The sequence below is a fragment of the Anabrus simplex genome, chromosome 1, assembly GCF_040414725.1.
Source record: "Anabrus simplex isolate iqAnaSimp1 chromosome 1, ASM4041472v1, whole genome shotgun sequence".
In the NCBI taxonomy this organism is placed as follows: Eukaryota; Metazoa; Arthropoda; class Insecta; order Orthoptera; family Tettigoniidae; genus Anabrus; species Anabrus simplex.
Window position 1 is genome coordinate 734710877 of NC_090265.1, and position 20471 is coordinate 734731347.

Below are 20471 nucleotides of genomic sequence, written 5' to 3' on the forward strand. Positions count from 1 at the left end.
TTTGTGATATTAGGGCGTCTTATAAAATTACTTATAGCGTAGACTGTAGTTCCTTATTCTCCGATTTTACATATTGATTTCCATTCAATTCTGTTTACCCATTTTCTTGTGACTCGGCGCTGAGAAGGTCTTGGTAAGAAAAATCCAAATTAATGACTATCTCTGTGATAATAGTCGGTACGGTAACAATGTATAAGACATGAATGATCGGAAATTTAATACTAGGCCTATGTAACTTTACTTATGTAGTATTTATATCGATACGAGCACTAATAACATGGATATTTGAGAATTAAATTTTAGGACTTCCCCTAAAATACCATTTCACTCAGCGTGAATAAAATTATCATGGCCTAGATTATATCGACGCATTTCCCGACCTTGAATACCGATTTGCATTAAGATACGACCACCAATAACATACATATTTGAGAATTACATTTTAGGCCTTCCCCTGAACTACCATTTCACTCAGCGTGAATACAATTATTTATAGCATGGATTATAGCGACTTATTCACCGACTTTTTCATACCGATTTTCATTAAATTCTCTTCATCCGTTTTCTCGTGATGCGTGTGCATACATACATACATACATACATACATACATACATACATACATACATACATACATGCATACAGACAGACAGACAGACAGACAGACAGACAGAAATCACGGAAAATTAGAAAGTGCATTTCCTTGTTACTGTGGACACGAGTGATACAGAAATACCGGTTACGTCTCAAAACTCACGGGCTAAAATTAGTGACAAATAGTATCAAAACTCACGACTACAAACTGGTTGCTAAAGTAAACATGCTAATGAGTCTCAAAATTCACGACTCCGGACAGCAGGAACTTGCGATGACCGCAGGAGGGATGAGGTGCGCGGTGACTCACGCTTCCCTTACGACAGGCAGGAGATACTGTGGATGTTATTCTGCCACTCCAACCCACAGGCGAAAAATTATGGCTGGTGAATGAAAAAGACCGAGGTGTATTATTATTATTATTATTATTATTATTATTATTATTATTATTATTATTTAAATATTTTGCTCCTGTCCTAAAGCTAATATAATACATTTTTTACCTTTCACATGCATTTATAATAATGATGTGTGGCCTTCGGGGAGGTCTGCTGCAGGTCTTTAGAGCTGACGCCGTACAGGTGACCGGCGCGTCTATGAGGATGAGGCCCGACCTAAGATGAAGTCTAATGCTGAAGACGGCACGAACACCCAGTACCAAAGCCATAGGAATCAACTAACGAAAGTTAAAATCTCCGACTCGACCGGAAATCGAACCCGGGACCCCATTGACCCCTTGGACCAAAGGCCAGCATGCTAACAATTTATGATGCAGCCGGACGACATAAAATTAAAGTAGGTATATTGCCCGCTGCTAGTTAAAAGGAACTGCCGGTTGGTGGTGCTGGGGCTTAGTTCCACTATGCGGCCAGAAGGCGGCATTTACTTGAATAAAGAATTTTATTTATTTTTTTGTTAGTGGCTTTACGTCGCACCGACATAGATAGGTCTTATGGAGACGATGGGATAGGAAAGGCCTAGGAGTTTGAAGGAAGCGGCCGTGGCCTTAATTAAGGTACAGCCCCAGCATTTGCCTGGTGTGAAAATGGAAACCACGGAAAACCATCTTCAGGGCTGCCGACAGTGGGATTCGAACCCACTATCTCCCGGATGCAAGCTCACAGCCGCGCGCCCCTAACCGCACGGTCAACTCGCCCGGTGAATTTTATTTTAGAGATATTAAAGATCAAGTCAGTTAATTCACTCATTTCGTTTCAACACGTGGAGATTCATTTGAAAAAAGGCGTATTTATATTTTTTGGAAGAGTTCTTCTATTCGCTTAGTTCAATAGATTGTCTACCCGACACACTTAAACCGAAAAAGATATTCATGACGCATCCGATCATTCTGTGCGATATAACTGAATGATATTTGAAACTCATTCCATTATTTAAATTGATTTTTCATTCGATTATTTAAATAATCGGATGGACGTTATTGGATTGTTAAAAGTATTCCATTATCCCATCACTAAAAGGGTGGAGATTTATCCATTCAAAAAAGAACTGGCCCTGGTCGTGTGTTTTGAGACTGGCCCAGGTAGAGAAATTCTTACTAATCCTCTTCCTGGAATTCGTGACTTTTGAGACTCGTGAGTTTTGAGACGGCACGGAAATACCATCCTTTTTAAATTCTGAGCAATGTACAGAGAAAACTCTTATTTTATATATATTTCCCCATTTACGACTACCTTCTTAATTTTAATTGAGCACTTCACTTCTGAATATACATTCTCAATCGTTCTTATCATCTTATGAGACAGCCCTATCCTTCTCATCTTAGCCACGACCGCCCCTCTGCTCACAGAATCAAATGCTTTCTCCAAGTCAATAGCAGTAACGCACAATTTTCCATCTTTCTTTTTTACATCCTTATCCATTATTGTTTTCACTACAAAAATATTATCAGTTGTCCTCATCCTTTCTCTAAAGCTTGACTGAAGTCTCACCAGAATCGATCCCCCCTTCGCCCACTTCATAATCCTTTTTACCAACACACCTGTGTATATTTTGCTTAATGTATCCAACCACGTTATGCCCCTTTAATTATTCAGATTAGATTTCTCTCCTTTCTTCTTGTAGATTCGGCACATCACTCCCTATTGCCAAGATTTTGGAAACACCCCCACCCTCCTTCAAATATTTTGTTAAATAATTTAACAATACTTTCTAGGATATCTTTATTCTGCGCCACCTGCTTCCAAAATTCGTTAGTGATACCCGAAATCGCTCCTGATTTACCTTTCTTGGATTTCCTTAAGACCTCTCTTACTTCTTCTATCGATATTTCCTTATCCAATGCAGGCACAGTACACCCCAACCCTACCAATATTCCGTTTTCTTCTAATTTCGGTCTCCACCCATCTTCAACCCCTAAGAATTTCTTGTAGTGCTCCACCCAGATAGACTGACTTATTTCAGCCTGCCGAAGAAGTTTCTGCATTCCACAGATCCTCTTAATTGTATTCCATACTTTTCTACTTCCATTCTGCTTTGAATTAATATTCAATTCAACAACTCTCTGCTTCTGCCATTCGGGCTTATTTGTATACAGTATTTCTCTATATTCTTTTCTCAAGTTACAAAATTCAATCCTATGATTTTCTCCCCCGTACTTTCTATACGCCTTCAATGCTTTCAGTACTTCGTACTTTTCATGCCTGCATTCATCATTGTACCAACTCTTTCCTATTATGTATTTCCCCTCCTTTGCCCTCATATTCTCCCCTGCCATATTTACAGTGTTTTTTATTAGTTTTACTACTACACTCGTTACGTTATTCTCGATCATTGAGTCTATTCCAGCTTTCATTATCTGGCCTATTTCTCCCTCATAATAGTTCATAAACTCTTTCTTTAGCTCCTCTCTCCACCTATATTTAGTAACTAATGCTTCTTTGAATTTTATCGCGTTGCTTGTTAATGCCTTACCCACTCTATCATTTACTCTGACTATAATTGGCAGGTGATGTGACTCTCCCCTTTCCTTAACCTTCATGCTTTTAATCCTAGGCAACTACACACTGTCTCCGTTATGTCAGGTTCCCTAATTCGTCGCCACGCCACCATCCATTCAAAATATATAGGTCTACCGTACCACACAGCTCTGACAACTTTTCTCCATTTTTATTACAGCCCTTACCCTGACTCACTCTCTTTTGTACGTAAACTTCTTCTGCCTCTTGGTCGTACAACGGCTTCTGATCCGCAACTCTCGCATTGAAGTCCCCCATTATTAGAATACCTACATCCTCAAAAATATTTTGAATTCTATTCATTTCTAATGCCAACTCATCAAATGGAGAGGCTTCATGAAGGCTGTAGACAAAACCGATACATAAATCGCGCTCACTCTCATCGTACATCCTTATTTTTAACCCAAATCATCTCCTCCATTTCTGATTCAATGTGTTCTGTTCTAGCTTGCAAATCGCCCCTAACCATAACCATTATCCCACCCGGGTATCTGCTCCTGCCGGTTCGTCTTTCTTTTGTCTTATAGTAAACCATAAACTCTTCTATTTCTACCTTACTCTTCGGTGGAATCCAAGTTTCTAAATATGCGAGGATATGCAAGCTTCGTAACAACTCTTTAAAAGATCCATTCTGTAACTTACTTCTAAGGCCTTCAATATTGATGCACCCTACTGTTATCACTAGTTATTTCTTCCGTCCCTACCCCTCACTCTGGCTGCCCGTCTTGGACCTCGTAAACTTAGTGACACCCAGTTCGTCAGAGTTCTCATCCAGTGTATTCACACATTCCCTATCGAGACCACCTTCGTTTAAATTACATTTTCTGTTCCAGAAGTCCTTCAGATTCACACGTCTGCGTTTCGGTATTGCGTCTCTCGCGGAGTTAGCACTCAGCTGCCGCTGTAGGTCACCAGGACTGCACTCACTACTGGTCGTTTCTGCGTCAGCTTCTTCCTCTCTCTGTAGTTTTCGACTCACTTCATGGTCGCCGCTCACTGCTCCGCATTCTGCTGATCTCTGCTTCCCGGAGCGTTCACCTTTCTCATCGGCCATTGTACTCTCTATGTTGTACATATTCTTTAACTGCTCCACCCCCCCCCCCCATGTTTTTTTCTAGTCCACTCGCCGTCACCTACCACTAATTTGTTGCCCCTTATATAGGCAGTTAATCTTGTACGCCTAGCTTTTCCCGGATGGAACGGTAGCATTTTCTGGTTCCTAAAGCTTTTTTCTCCAGCTCCTGTTTGATCCATAATTTTTCCCCTTTCAGTCGGCTTGTATTGTACAAAGTCTTCTTCACTAATAGGGTTAATACTAACCTCACTTTCACTGGTCTCTTGCCTTTTGCCTTCCCCATTCTCTGAATCTCGTTTATGTCGGCTTCCCTGCAGCTGATCTTCAACCTCTCGTTTATTAGCTCCAGCACTTTAGGTACCAGACGCAGATGGACTAAGCCGCATGTTTTCTAGTGATGTTGAGACCAGTGAACAGGATGATAGTTATTCTCCTCCCATGTCCATAACTTGTAGTGTTAGTGCTATTTCGACTGATGCCCCTATGTTATTTCGTGATATCGAGAAATAACGACGAGAATATCCAGTACTGGCTCCTATAATGGAAACCATTTCTTCAGGGGAACATGTTGTCCCTTGTGTGTTGAGGAACGGGGTTTTGTGTTGCCCTTCTATGCACGATCAGAAGATGAAAGTAGTTGTTCCAGCTGTTCTTGTGCCATTGATCTTCAAATACTATCATGAGACCCCATTAAGGGGGCATTTAGGCATCTTTAAAACCCGGGAGAAAATCAGAGAAATGTTCATCTGGAAGAGTATGGATGGCGAAATCAGAGAAATGGTTAGATCATGTAAATCTTGCTTGCTTAGTAAGCCTACCTTGTCTACTAAGCTAGGGCTATTGCCATCTCATCAAGCATCTCGCCCCATGGAGGGTTTGTATATAGACTACGTCGGACCTTTCCCTCAATCGAAGGGGAACGGGAATAAGTTCATCCTTGTATGTGTAGACGGCTTCACTAGATTTCTATGGTTATTTCCGACTAAGCTGGCCACCGCTCAGTCTACCATTTCTTGTCTTAATACTATGTTTGCTTCCTTTGGTCCTTGTCAGTATATAGTTTCTGATAATGCATCTAACTTATTATGAAAATTCCGTTTTGATTTGTCCATATTCCGTGTAACTACTTACACTTATTACCCTCAACCATCTCTGGCTGAGCGGGTCAGTCGTAATCTTCGAACTGCTTTGTTAGCTTCTCATCATGAAGATCATTCCTGCATTGGTTATCTTTTGCTCTGAATTCGGGCGTTCATGAGTCCCACAAGTTAATTCCTGCCTCTCTCATGTTTAGGTTTGTTCCCAACACGCTACTGTCTAATCTTTGGTCTCTCAATGAGATATTGCCAGAGACAATAGATCCCGATAATATTAGGGACCTGTGGAAGAAGGCTAAAAGTAACCTTAAGGCTTCTCACGAGAAGTTTATAGAGAGATATGATCGTAGACGGAGGCCAACCAATTTAAAGGTCGGAGATTATGTTATGGTTAAGAATTTCGTACCTGCAGGCAAGCTTGCCTCAAGATTTCATGGGCCATGTATTATTTTGGATTTATTAACACCGGTTACACTTTTGGTGAGCAACCCAGCCACTGAAAGGATATTTAGAGTTCACCTTTCTCACATTACACCTGCATGAAATCTTTGTTTTTCAGTATAAGCTGCTAAGTCGTTCTTTCTTTGACAGCTCAGTGCCTTAAAATGCACTAGTTAAATTATTTTAAGGGATATGGGGAGCCCTACTGCCCCGCCCATATCCATCTAAGGTATTACCTTGTTGCTGAATGTATTCCTGTACAAACCTTCCCCTCTCATAAGGTTTATTTTCTCCCATTGCCTGGCTGCCATTACCTTCCCCCGCCTCCAAAACCAAGTCAAGCCAAGCCATTCACACACTCATCTTCGAATGCCTGAAGCTGCAGCCTAAAGATTAAACAAACTCTCGCTCTTCATAAAAACCATCTCTGTCACCAAGTAAATTACTGTTTCAGTGCGTTCTCTATCTTCTGCGGCCGAGTTACAACATCTGGCGACTGATGCTGGCGTGGGGTAAGGGCCCACCCCGCTCTGGTCCAGTCTCCTTCATGACGGCGTTCTTGAGCACCTTCCTTATCGGCAAGGTCTGAGATGCGGTAACACTGCCGCCTACTCCACCATGAAGCAGTGCCTCAATATCTGATCTGTGGCGACCATCACCATGGCTACCCCTCACATGGTAGCAGGAGAGATATATCTGAGGGTACTGGGGGGATGCGGGGAGCCCACCTGGGTATCGGCAGCAGCGGCCGCTCTTGCCGTCAAACTTGAACTGTACATCCCTATTATCTACGGATTCAGGAAGACTTCAAGACTTGTTTTCAACATAATTACTTACAAATGAACTTTCATCAAGAAATTTCTGTCGGTAAACTTTCAACTTCAAATTTTCTAAAACAAATTTTCTAAAGTGTATCACCCGAGGAAGAAATTTTTTTGAGGGGGGGGGACTGTACCGGTAGGTGCACCCACTCAGCTCATTTAAATGAAGCGCCTTGGAGAATGCCATCTAATACATTGAAGAAAATTGAAAATTGCTACACCCAGAAAGAGTGGTGCTTACATTGCTGCAATTGAACATTCAGGACGAGTGTTCGGTTCTGATTCGATGATTGCACTTTCAGGTCCCTCTGACCGCAAGTTTGGACAACAATCAATACAGGATGTGCCCACTACGAGCTGCAATACATTGATGAATTCGTCAAGGCATGGAGTCAACAAGCCTCTGTAACGTCGGGCCATAAGCCCAAATACGGTTTTAAGCTTTTCATTTCCATTGTCAAGGAGTGCAAGTGTCCACCTCCTCGCCATTTTGATTTTTGGGCCAGTAATTCTTGTTTTTCACAAAGGCCCGGTAGAATGGATACTCGATACCCCTGTTAAACTCTATTCCATTCCTTTTATGTGAAGTTGTTAGACTGTCGAGCATACAAGACTGTGAATACTGCTTTAATTTGTAAAATGTAGGTTGTGCCTTTGATCGGCCTGGACGTTTCTGGAATAGTTTCTTAAGTGTAAATTTTACTAATGGAGTAAAGGAAATTGGAAAATCCGTCTCATTGATTATTGAATGAATGGAGCAGTAGCGCTGAAGTAATATTTGTAAACTGGGAGCTTTAGGCTCAGATTGTTAATTGGTAATTTGTTGATTATTCTTATTTTTCCGACATTGTACCTTAGCTAACGAGCTAGTTCTGTACCTGAATTGTTGCTTTCTGAGCAAAATGTAAAGTTTAATATCTGAAAAGGAAAAAAATGATAGCAAAGAAAGAAATATGCTCTAATTTTAAAGTTTTAAATTAATCTTCTGATTGTCTTATATCGACCCATTCATGCCCGCACCTTCTTTCACCTCACTGATCCACACAAACACGGTAACATAAATATTTAGGAAAATTCATTATCATGCAGTCATTTGGAGGCGTGATCTTAGACCACAATGTTACCTTATGGGAGGCACGTCATCACTTTCCGATATTTGATGCGAAGAATTAGCTGATACCAAGACCGACTCCAATCCTCAGACCTTAATGCTACTCTCCCTCGTTCAAAGATGGTGAATCGAGTAGCCGGAATTGTTGGAGATCTGGGTTTGTTTTGGATTCTTGTTATTGTATGTAGTCTGTGTAATTTTATGAAAGTTGACGATAAATGTTAGTTTCTTTGTAGAATATAAGTGTGCGAGAGTATTTATATGAGTCAGCGGACACACGATCTCTAATTGTACGCAGTAATATGAGAATATGCTTGTTTTGATCGTGTTTTTACCCATTAAAGAACATGAGTGCACTAGCTGGACTAGGTTTTAGTCTAACTATGGTAATGCCTCTCATACAACTATTCTTAAGTTTCCTACGCAATAGAACATTAAGAGAGAAATGGTTTAGGAATATACATCGTGATTATTTTGAAGTCCATGACAAAACTGTAGCGTGCATACATCATTTTGAGAATAAGTCTGAGGTTCCTCGAAAAATATTTAGAAAGAATATAATTGATATTGTGTAATTCCGTCAATGGCTATGTGCTTCAAAATGTCGAGTTATTTAGATGCCGGTACGAGTTTATTTTACAATAATCTGTGCTTTGCCTGCGGAAATGTTTGGCTGGATTTTGGAGTATAACAGTGTGACAGTTGGAGTAATCTGTATACTGTTACACAGAAGAAATAGTGACTTAGACGGATTAGCTGGGTTTGTAACGTAGGATTTTACCCTACCAGCACCTTCCGATTCATGCTGTGGTTATCTGTTATAAAGCAGACTGCGCCGAACTGAAGCTCGTGCATGTGGTCAAATATCAATGTTTAGTCAATAGAGTTTTGCACTCATGTTCTTTAATGGGTCAAATCCTCTTTAGTGTCTGAACGTTTCATTACTAAGGTTACTATCATTGCGTGAAGTGCTGTTATGCCAAATGTCAACATTATATTAACATTACCAGGGCCGTTCATTGGGTTAACAATCATTTCGGGTGTGCTTGGGATGAGTGACTCAGACGGTTAAGGCGCTGGCCTTCTGACCCCAAGTTGGCAGATTCGATCCTGGCTCAGTCCGGTGGTATTTGAAGGTGCTCAAATACATCAGCATCGTGTCGATAGATTTAGTGGCATGTAAAAGAACTACTGCAGGACTAAGTTTCGGCACTTCGACGTCTCCGAAAAACCGTAACAAATGTAGGTAGTGGGACGTAAACATTATTATTTCGGGTGCACTTCCTATTCGTTGGGTGCTGAATTTAAGAAATTGTCCACCACTTCAAAACTACGGCAACAAATTGTGTTTCACAGTTTTCATGAGAGCGAATGAATCGAGGAATTTTGTACCTTAATTTATTTTGAAACATTCAAAATGATGTTAGAAGTGTAATTTTAACAGTTTTATCATGTATTTTCATCTATCCAGCGAAGTGCAATCTAAGAAAAAAAACGTTATTTGACGAATTGAAATTTCTAAATAATCAGCTTGTTGGTCTCTCTTCTAGTAGAATATACGTGATTCTTGTTTGCGAAGCATTTTTATGCGTGTAAAAGTGATTTTTCCTATGATGTTACATTTATCATGTTAACTTACCGCCGTTTATTATAATATGTACGTGATATTTTCGTGTTAGCCAATACCAGCAATCCGGCTACTTCGGCCGTTATGATTTTTTTTACATTACGGTCTGAGGATTGGAGTCGGTCTTGCTGATACCCACTCCGAATGTGACTCGGAATCTGTTGGTTCATTCTCAATAACCTCAAAGTCAGATCAGTCACTTTCACCATCTAACAAATTTCGCCATACTTCATCACTAATTTTCCGTGATGGGGATGTCATATTTAGACATACACTGTACTAAAAATGTATATAAACAATCAAATAACAACATGTATAAAAAAGTAAGTAAGCCTAACTTGCACCGAATGGAAAACTACTCGAAATAGAAGGAAATAAGATAGCAAAGTAAAGCATGGAAAGGTTTGTTTACAAACAGCAATGGCGCACAATCTGCCATTAAGACCAAGTCCTCAGCATGGGCCAAACTGCTTACATTTTCACCTACCTGAATCCCTCTCTGCCATTTTATACCTTTCAGCAGATGATCCATGTAAACTATGAACAACAAAGGTGAACCCCCGTAAGTAGGCCTACTCTGAACCAAGAACTCATTCTACAGACAATTCTCACTGCAATCCAATTTTCAACATAAATGCCTTTGATTGTTTTTAATAATCTATACTTAATCATACAGTCCCCCAATAAGGCGAACATCTTTCCCTCGGTACCCTCTCATGTCCTTTCTCTAGATCAACGAAACATAAACGTAACTGCTTATTCCTCCCGTAGCATTTTCCAGTTGCCTGGCGCATACTGCACATCCGATCCTGACAGCACCTGTGTGGTCTGAAAGCACACTGGTTTGAAATATTGTTATAAATTATATTCGGAATAGAACAAGAAATCACACAATTTTCTTTGCTACTAACACAACACTACGACCTCAAATAAAGGAACTATTTAACACTGCACAAGTCAAGAAGAGAGTCATGCACTATCTGTATAGGACACACTCCATTGTGAAGGCTCTGCACAAGGTTTAGAAACCGCTCTGTTTCATTTCGTGCTCCATTTTACACCGCCTTGCTAATTAGCGCAGCAGCGCTCTGACAGCTGAATTAATGAAATTGCACTTCACGTCTAATTATTGTTACTTGATTCGATCACGGCGGATGATTTCGAGCAGAGACGTGAGGTTTCGAACAATCCTTTATCTTACCAGCTTTCCAGTATCGACAAATAAAAATCAAAAATCATTTTCACCGATTAAATGGAATATCTCTACCAAGAGTATACTTACACATATTAGATTATTGAAAAAAGAAACCACCCTTCCCTTTACGAAAATCAAGTCACCATAAATATGTCTCCCGATCATGACCATTTTCATATTTTAGATGACAACCAGCCATAAGACAAAGCGTGCACGCTTGCTGTGGTTACATTGTGTGGTCATCCACCCATACCTTACATCACAGCCAGCACGGTTGCTAGGTAACATTGTCTGGCCATCCATACCTTACATCACAACCTGCACGGTTGCTAGGTAACATTGTCTGGCCATCCATACCTTACATCACAACCTGCACGGTTCCTAGGTAACTTTGTCTGACCATCCATCCATACCTTACATGACAGCCTGCACGGTTGCTAGGTAACATTGTCTGACCATCCATCCATACCTTACATGACAGCCTGCACGGTTGCTAGGTAACACTGTCTGACCATCCATCCATACCTTACATGACAGCCTGCACGGTTGCTAGGTAACACTGTCTGACCATTCATCCATACCTTACATGACAGCCTGCACGGTTGCTAGGTAACACTGTCTGACCATTCATCCATACCTTACATGACAGCCTGCACGGTTGCTAGGTAACGTTATCTGACCATCCATCCATACCTTACATGACAGCCTGCACGGTTGCTAGGTAACATTGTCTGACCATCCATCCATACCTTACATGACAGCCTGCACGGTTGCTAGGTAACATTGTGTGGCCATCCATCCATACCTTACGTCACAGCCAGCACGGTTGCTAGGTAACATTGTGTGGCCAGCCATCCATACCTTACGTCACAGCCAGCACGGTTGCTAGGTAACATTGTGTGGCCAGCCATCCATACCTTACGTCACAGCCAGCACGGTTGCTAGGTAACATTGTGTGGCCAGCCATCCATACCTTACGTCACAGCCAGCACGGTTGCTAGGTAACATTGTGTGGCCAGCCATCCATACCTTACGTCACAGCCGGCACGGTTGCTAGGTAACATTGTGTGGCCAGCCATCCATACCTTACGTCACAGCCAGCACGGTTGCTAGGTAACATTGTGTGGCCAGCCATCCATACCTTACGTCACAGCCAGCACGGTTGCTAGGTAACATTGTGTGGCCAGCCATCCATACCTTACGTCACAGCCGGCACGATTCCTATGGTTACACTTCCGTCACACAATTTGTCGCGTTACGTTATACAAATGTTCGGATGACCCCCGACCATCAGACATATTTATGTCAAAATACAGAGAATTCAATATCACAGATTTTATAAGCTTCAGTGGTTTGAGTAAAGCATTTCGCTGCGTCCAATGGCAGAGAATGTAGACGATATTTCTCGAGATGTGTGTATCACAGACCTACTCACATCCCTATATGAGAGCAAAAGTGGAGAAGTGAAAGTCCGCAATGTATTTATCTTATGGCTTTTAGTGCCGGTTTGTCCACGAGCTCGTCTGGTGCAAAGGCAAGTCTAGGTGATGGGGAGATGGTTTAACCCGCAGTCGAGACGCAGTCTACTCCTGCTGAGTAACACCAAGGGTCTGTTCAAGGTTTAACATCTCTATCCGACGGAATAGGCACATGAGCATTGTTAAGATATTTGGAATTCAATCCAAGTTTTTGGCACGCAATATAGTTGTTTAAGACCACCTCTCCTACACTGCCGGCCAACATTCTGATAGTGAAGGTTGTTTTCGACCAACGTGACTCGAACCGCCAACATAGCCACCAATGGGCCAAACTGATGGAACATCGTAAAGCTTTTCAACGGTGAAAGATCTTGAGGACAGTTCTCACTAGTCAGACCAGAATGTATTAGTTTACATTTGTAAGAAGTTTTCGCGAATAAATATTTTATAATAGAAATATTCTTAAAGGAATCGGGAAGTGTGACAGGCTCAAAAATGTCAATTTTCATTTTTGAGCTTAAAAAATCTCCACTTTTTCCTGAAGAATTTAGGGTATCAATGATTGTTGCAAAGTTGTATTTGCGACAATAAAATTAGGTTTAAACATATTTCTTCAAAAAAGGTGCATCAGTTGAGGGAATTTTTAACAATATTTTCAAAAATATTATTTTTATAACGCTCTTTCTGACATAAAATATTAAACATGGAAGCTTCATATTCTTACGAAATAATGATGAATGTATTCTGAATATATCTAAAGAACATCCAAGGAAATATCTCTTTCAATTTCTGAGATATGTAATTAAACATCGGAAGTTACGTTTTTTTATCGTTTCACACTTCCCTGTTCCCTTAAGAGAATACGAAAAGCGCAGACCCAGGTCGGCTCTAAATTCTAAAATGTAACTAAATAATATCTGTGAAGTATGTGTCAGTGATAGGGCGATTGGCCATGCGGTTAGGGGCACGCAGCTTTGAGCTTGCATCCGGAAGATAGTGGGTTCGAATCCCACTGTCGGCAGTCACGAAAATGGCTTTCCGTGGTATCCCACTTTCACACCGGGCAAATGCTGGGGGGTAGTACCTTAACTAAAGCCACGCCGCTTCCTTCCCACTCCTCACCCATTCCTATCCCATCGTCGCCATAAGAACTATCTGTGTCGGTGCGACGTAAGGAAAATTGTAAGAAACAAAAAAAAAAAAAAAAGTGACGAAGAGAATTATTTTTGAAAGATCGGAAATGTTCAGGCCTAGAAATCTTTCATCATTCAGGGAAGGAAACCGCGTTGTTCAATAGCATGCAACTTTATTATTAGAATAGCTGGCGAATCCTCTGTTCTCAGAACTGAGCGAAATAAAAGCTGTGTCGCGCTGAGTGGCTCAGACGGTTGAAGCGCACGCCTTCTGATCCCAAATTGTCAGGTTCGATCCTGGCTCAGTCCGATGGTATTTGAAGGTAAGCATCGTGTCGATAGATTTACTGGCACGTAAAAGAACTACTGCGGGACTAAATTCCGGCACCTCGGCGTCTCCCAAAAAAGTAAAACTAGTTAGTGGGACGTAAAGCCATTATTATTATTATTATTATTATTATTATTATTATTATTATTATTATTATTATTATTATTATTTATGACTCATTGGCTGAATAGTCAACGTTGAGGCCTTAGATGCAGAGGGCCCCAGGTTCGATTCCCGGCGGGTCGGTGATTTTAATCGCGTCTGAATAATTCTTCTGGTTCGGGGAATGGGTGTTTGTGTTTGTCCCAATACTTCCATCTTCATATGCAGACATCATATCACATTACCAACCACCACAGAAACACGCAATAGTGATTATATCCTTCCATATAGGGTGCAACAGGAAGGGCATCCGGCCGTAAAACAGGGCCAAATCCACATATGAGTGACGCAGTTCGCACCTGCGACCCCACAGGTATGGGAAAAGCGGTAGAAAAAGATTATTATTTATAACAACTCTGTAGCAAATGTCATTGACCAGTTTAGTGGGAAGTATATTTTTGACATAAATATGCCTTATGGCTGGAGGTCGTCTGAAATTAGCGTATTAAATGTGTGACGCGAATGTTACCTAGCAACCGTTCAGGCTGTGATGTGAAGTACTGTTGGATGGCCGTGACTGAGAGACATTTTATCAAAGAGGAACGTTAGGGTACAGATGGTCGATGTGATGTTGCAGGCTGTGATGTGAAGTACTGATGGATGGCCATAACTGAGCGACATATTATCAAAGAGGGGCGTTAGAGTACAGAAAGTCGCTGTGATGTTGCAGGCTGTGAAGTGAAGTACTGATGGATGGCCATAACTGAGCGACATATTATCAAAGAGCGGCGTTAGAGTACAGAAAGTCGGTGTGATGTTGCAGGCTGTGATGTGAAGTACTGATGGATGGCCATAACTGAGCGACATATTATCAAAGAGGGGCGTTAGAGTACAGATAGTCGGTGTGATGTTGCAGGCTGTGATGTGAAGTACTGATGGATGGCCATAACTGAGCGACATATTATCAAAGAGGGGCGTTAGAGTACAGATAGTCGGTGTGATGTTGCAGGCTGTGATGTGAAGTACTGATGGATGGCCATAACTGAGCGCCATATTATCAGAGAGGGGCGTTAGAGTACAGATAGTCGGTGTGATGTTGCAGGCTGTGATGTGAAGTACTGATGGATGGCCATAACTGAGCGACATATTATCAAAGAGGGGCGTTAGAGTACGGAGAGTCGCTGTGATGTTGCAGGCTGTGATGTGAAGTATTCATGGCTCCAAGCAGGTGTCATCTTATCACACTTTCGAGAAATGATTATTTCATTCGTTGTCATTTCGAAGGTGAGTCATTTCCCCCTTTCGATCCACTGAATCCTACATTAAATCCTCCGTTCTCAACACTGAACAAAATAGAGCTGTGTTCAACATGTCATTGACCACATAATTGGGACTATAAACAGTCATTTTGACATAAATGTGTTTCATCTGTAATGAGCGGTACAAATTTCCATCAGTCTATCTGAAAGGATTCGTTCGATGCAAGTAAATTTACCTTTATCAATGTAAGTTACATTTATTGAAAGACATATTAATGATCTACCCAGAGGGAAGTTTGACACCATTTTTTGTCTATCCGGTTCTCGATACAGAATATTCGTAGTGAGTATTGTCTCTTCCCAAGTTCACACTCAGAGTCTAAATTAATGCTCGTTTTACTGTCGTGATATGTAAAAAATTATTTTAATCTAGTTTAATTTACTTTAGATTTAGATTTTAATTTCTTTTCGCGTGTCGCCTCTGGAGAGGCCTGGTGCAGGTCTTTGGATTTTACTCCTGTAGGCGACCTGCGCGTCGTGATGAGGATGACATGATGATGAAGACGACACATATACCCCGTCCCCGTCCCGGGGGAATTAACCAATTATTGTTAAAATTCTCGACCCTACCGGGAATCGAACCGGGGTCCCCTGTGACCAAAGGCCATCACGCTAACCATTTAGCCATGCAGCCGGACAATCTTAATGTTAAAAATATGCCAGGGAATTTGCTTACTTTTGGTATTAAGAAATGTATTAGTGACACAACTAGCGATCTATCCGCCTGTAGCCGACAAAGTGATATCCAAGATACACAGAATGAATCAGCACACAGAAGATTAAAATTTCATTCTTGGAGAAATCTTCCTCGTGAATAGTCGAGATTTTCTTCTAAAGACGCAGAGCAAAGTTCTCTGCGAAGCGTAAAGGATTTCCCCTTATTTCTTGACTTGGCATAAGCCCAAAAGCCTATATCATGCCTACAAGTACGGGTCGTGAAAGCATCAAACAATGTTGTTTTAACGTCCGTCCTATATGCTAGTTCTTGACAGACACCACCGTGTCGGAATTGCGTCCCCCAGCAGTTCGTAAACGTGGCAGACACGGAGTCGTTACCTTTAAAACACTGTTTACTCTACACTGTGATAAAAGTGTACATGTTTTGTCTGAGGGTTGTAGCATTGCTCTGTGTGTTGTGCTGTACGTTTTGGTTATTGCTTTCTCACTGTCGTGAAGGTATTCTCACACAATCAGGGTTGGCGGGGGTAACAAACCTAATAAATCGTAATGACATTCTTACTCGAAGGATTCACCGGACAATTCGAGGCCGTTACACCAATATACAGTACTCAGAAGGTAGCGTGCTCGCCTTTGGTCGCACAAACGACCTGCACCTGGCGAGCCAAACATGTTCTAAGACACTCTCGGCACTAAAAGCCATACGCCATTTCATTTCACTCAGAAGGTATTCCTGAACAATCTCGGAAAGTTTGTAGGTGGAGTTCGTGCTCAACCTGCATAAGTTCTTAGCAGATACAGTTTTCTCATCGAACGGCAGGCCCTCAAGATAGTTTTCCGTGGTTTCCCATTTTCACACCACACCTTAATTAAGGCCACGGCCGCTTCCTTCCCAGTCCTAGGCCTTTGCTCTCCCATCGTCGCCATAAGACCTATCTGAGTTGGTGCGAGGTAAAGCAAATTGAAAAAAAGTATTAATTGTTAGAAACGTAAAATGCAATACGCTATACTGCGCCTCCACCTCTCTGGGATACAGAGTAGTAGTACTTCCACCACCACAATTCGAGACATCTGGAACCAGATATACCCAGCTTTAAAAAGTTTTAAAAATAGTGATTACAGAATAATACGTACTTGATGGCGAGGCTGATCCAGATCTTCGTCCTCCTCCGTCACTTGCGACAAGTTTGAAGCCATGGCGACACTCCAGAGTACGATGCGCAACTATTTTCTCACTATGTCTCCTCGTATGTAGAGCACTCCGATAACTCTACAAAAGGTCATAGACTAATCTCTTAGCAAATATCGAGAACAACTCATAAATGTCCAATTCCTCATTTGCTAGGCAGATATGAATGGGTTCTTTAAGATTCAGCGAGGGAAGGAGAGCAGAGGTGTCAGTATAGCTATAATAAAAACATACTCTCGTACGGTGGGAGTTCGACAGCTGAGTGTTACCAATAACATGGGCAACATCGTACACTGACGTACAGGGAACTTAAATGTACTGGCTTCATGCCCCAGATGACAGTCGGCAACATAACCACGTGTGAAATATAACAATTTACTTTATGTCGCACCGACATAGATAGGTCTTATGGCGACGATGGGAAAGGAAAGGCCTAAGAGTGGCAAGGAACCGCCCGTGGCCTTAATTAAGGCACAGTCCCAGCATTTGCCTGGTGTGAAAATGGGAAACCACGGAAAACCACCTTCAGGGCTGCCGACAGTCAGGTTCGAACGCACTATCTCCCGGATGCAAGCTCACATCTACGTGGCCCTGACCACGCGGCCAACTCGCTCAGTAATAAAATATCACCAGAGTTGACAAGTAATTGAATTACTAGTGACTTCTTTCTTGCTTTCTTAACCCATTTACTCTCCAGGGTTGGTTTTTCCACCGACTCAGCGAGAGATCCCATCTCTATCGACTCAAGGACAGTGTCCAAGAGTATGAGACTTTGGGTCGGGGATAAAACTGGGAAGGAGGGCCAGTACCTCTCCCGGGCGGTCTCACCTGCTATGCTCAGCAGGGGCCTTGTGGGGGATTGGAAGATTGGAAGGGATAGGCAACGAAGAAGAAAGGAAGCGGCCGTGGTCTTAAGTTAGGTACCGTACCATCCCGACATTTGCCTAGAGGAGAAGTGGGAAACCACGGAAAACCACTTCCAGGATGGCTGAGGAGGGAATGGAACCCCCCTCCACTCATTTGACCTCCCGAGTAGACCCCGTCTCAAATTTCGTAGCAGAGCCAGGAATCGAACCCGGCCTCCGGTGATGGCAGCTAATCACACTAACCACTACACCAGAGAGGACGACAGAATACCGGCACTATGAATACAATTGCTTTCATGTTCACGCCTCATATGAACAACCTAATGCCTATATTCGCATGAACTGTGCGAATTTCCTCGCTCTTCAGATTCGAGTTGACGAAGTTACTGTTGTTACCAACAGCGTTCACATCTGATTTCTAATTCTGATTTCAATGCATGTGAAGAAATAGAAGTAAGTCACGCAACCCCGTAAGTCCTCTTTCCTTTGGCTGTTAGGAGGTAGCAGTGGTCGCACTCATTGTCCTATGCTTCTGTACCCATGAATATTCCTTAACTATACACACAATTTTCTGTCACACTTTTACAGACTTCAGAACATGCCACGCCCCCTTAAACTCAACTGCTAAAAACAATACAAAACGAAGAGCAAACACTGTGGAATCAAATCTATTTCAGTCAATGATGTATTATAAAATTTTAAGAGAGAGAAGGAATGGAAGGTTTAAATCCTTACGATATTACTTTGTGTTCACGCGGAAATCAGGAAAGTAACCCAAATGAATGTAAAATGATCACACTCGAAATGAAGAGAGCACACGATCACACGCTACAGCACTTGACTACGCGCCTCACGAGTGCTGACTGATCACTAAATGTAATGGCGCTGCCTCCAAACTAATAAACAAACAAACATGTTTGTAGTTCCTGTTTAACACAGCTGCGAAGCGCCTTCATCACTACTTCCTCGCGTTCGTCTGTATTCGGGCGCGTTATCACACATAGACATATTCGTAGTTTGATTCAAAGCCATGCAGACGTATCGAGCTGTCCGACCGTGGTCCTTTCGTTCTTAACTTCAGGTCTTGCTCTGTATCAGTACGAGATCATCATTGTTACCTTCTTTTTCTTTTTCTTTTTTTTTTCTAGTTGCTTTACGTCGGACCTACACAGATGGGTCTTATGGCGATGATGGGACAGGGAAGGGCTAGGAGTGGGAAGAAAGAGGCCGTGGCCTTAATTAAGGTACAGCCCCAGCATTTGCTTGGTGTGAAAATGGGAAACCACGGAAAACCATTTTCAGGGCTGCCGACAGTGGGGTTCGAACCTACTATCTCCCGAATACTGGATACTGGCCGCACTTAAGCGACTGCAGCTATCGAGCTCGGTGTTACTTTTTTTACGACTGCTTTACGTCGTACCGACACAGATAGGTCTTATCGCGACGATGGGATAGGAAAGGCCTAGGCGCGGAAAGGAAGTGGCCGTGGCCCTAATTAATGTACAACCCCTGACATTTGCCTGGTGTGGAAACGAAATATCGTGGAAAACTACTTTCAGGGCCGCCGACAGTGGGGTTCGAACCTACTATCTCCCGAATGCACGGCCAAGTCGCTCGGTTTTATGATTAGTGTTCAAATGTTAGGAATCTGCTAAATATGAAGTAAGCGTTGCACAGCAGAGTAAGTGTACGAAATAATAGGCTCAGCGACGTAGCTAGAGATGTGTTGCATTACACCACCTTGCACACTTTGTTGAACTAGCGCGGAGAGAGAGGAGCACCTAACTTCCAACCATTTAAAGGTATAAACAGGATTTTAAAAGAAATTATTCTACATTTCATCCAAGTGTGAAGCGATAGAATATGAAAGTTCTTTCATAAACGAAACGTGTGATTATTTGTTTAATAGTGTGTTATTTTCACTGGTATTTTATAGCTTTACAGTCCCGTGCGAATTAATCTGAACGCGGCAATAAAATACACATTTTATCATTTATTTACATAATACACACCTTTAATACCTTCCAATAGCTAATGTGTCCTCCTTTGTGTTTTATAAGTTCTTTCACATGATTTGTCATTGATTGCACAAGCTGTGAGCACAGTTTTTCAGCTCATCATCATCCAAGGTTCTTAAATACTACTAAAGGTTGGGCCCAACGCGAGCCGAGCTGCTATTGGTTAACGAAATGACGTCACAGTAGGAGCAAAGCAGCCGAGCCCAGAGCGCGCAAATCAGTAGGAATCTCATAATATCAGCAAACATTACAGTTTCTCAGAACTAATTGCAGATCAGACATAAAGATTACTGCTGTTATAAGATTGAAAAAGAGTACAGCATAGTAACTTTTCATTATTTCCGTTACGAATAAGGCGTAAATGTAACGTGACGGCACACTGAGCAACGCTTGAAATTATTTAACATTTCCAAGTTCCTCTATTTA

General features: G+C 41.9%; 1 protein-coding gene across 3 annotated transcripts in view; it reads right to left on the bottom strand.

Annotated features, from left to right (window-relative positions):
• Nucleotides 1-18822, bottom strand: part of LOC136872814 (probable 3',5'-cyclic phosphodiesterase pde-5) — a 1073569-nt gene extending 1054747 nt beyond the window's left edge. Inside the window, exons 1-2 of one of the 3 annotated variants that reach the window (XM_068227549.1) lie at nucleotides 18763-18822; nucleotides 17107-17242 (exon numbers count right to left, since the gene is read on the bottom strand). In XM_068227549.1, the coding sequence (XP_068083650.1) occupies nucleotides 17107-17169 (63 nt within the window). In that variant the 5' untranslated portion in view covers nucleotides 17170-17242; nucleotides 18763-18822. Of the gene's footprint in view, nucleotides 1-17106 lie in introns of all 3 variants that reach the window. The other 2 variants (XM_068227550.1, XM_068227551.1) reach the window with 2 other exon arrangements.
• Nucleotides 18823-20471: the final 1649 nt, after the last annotated feature.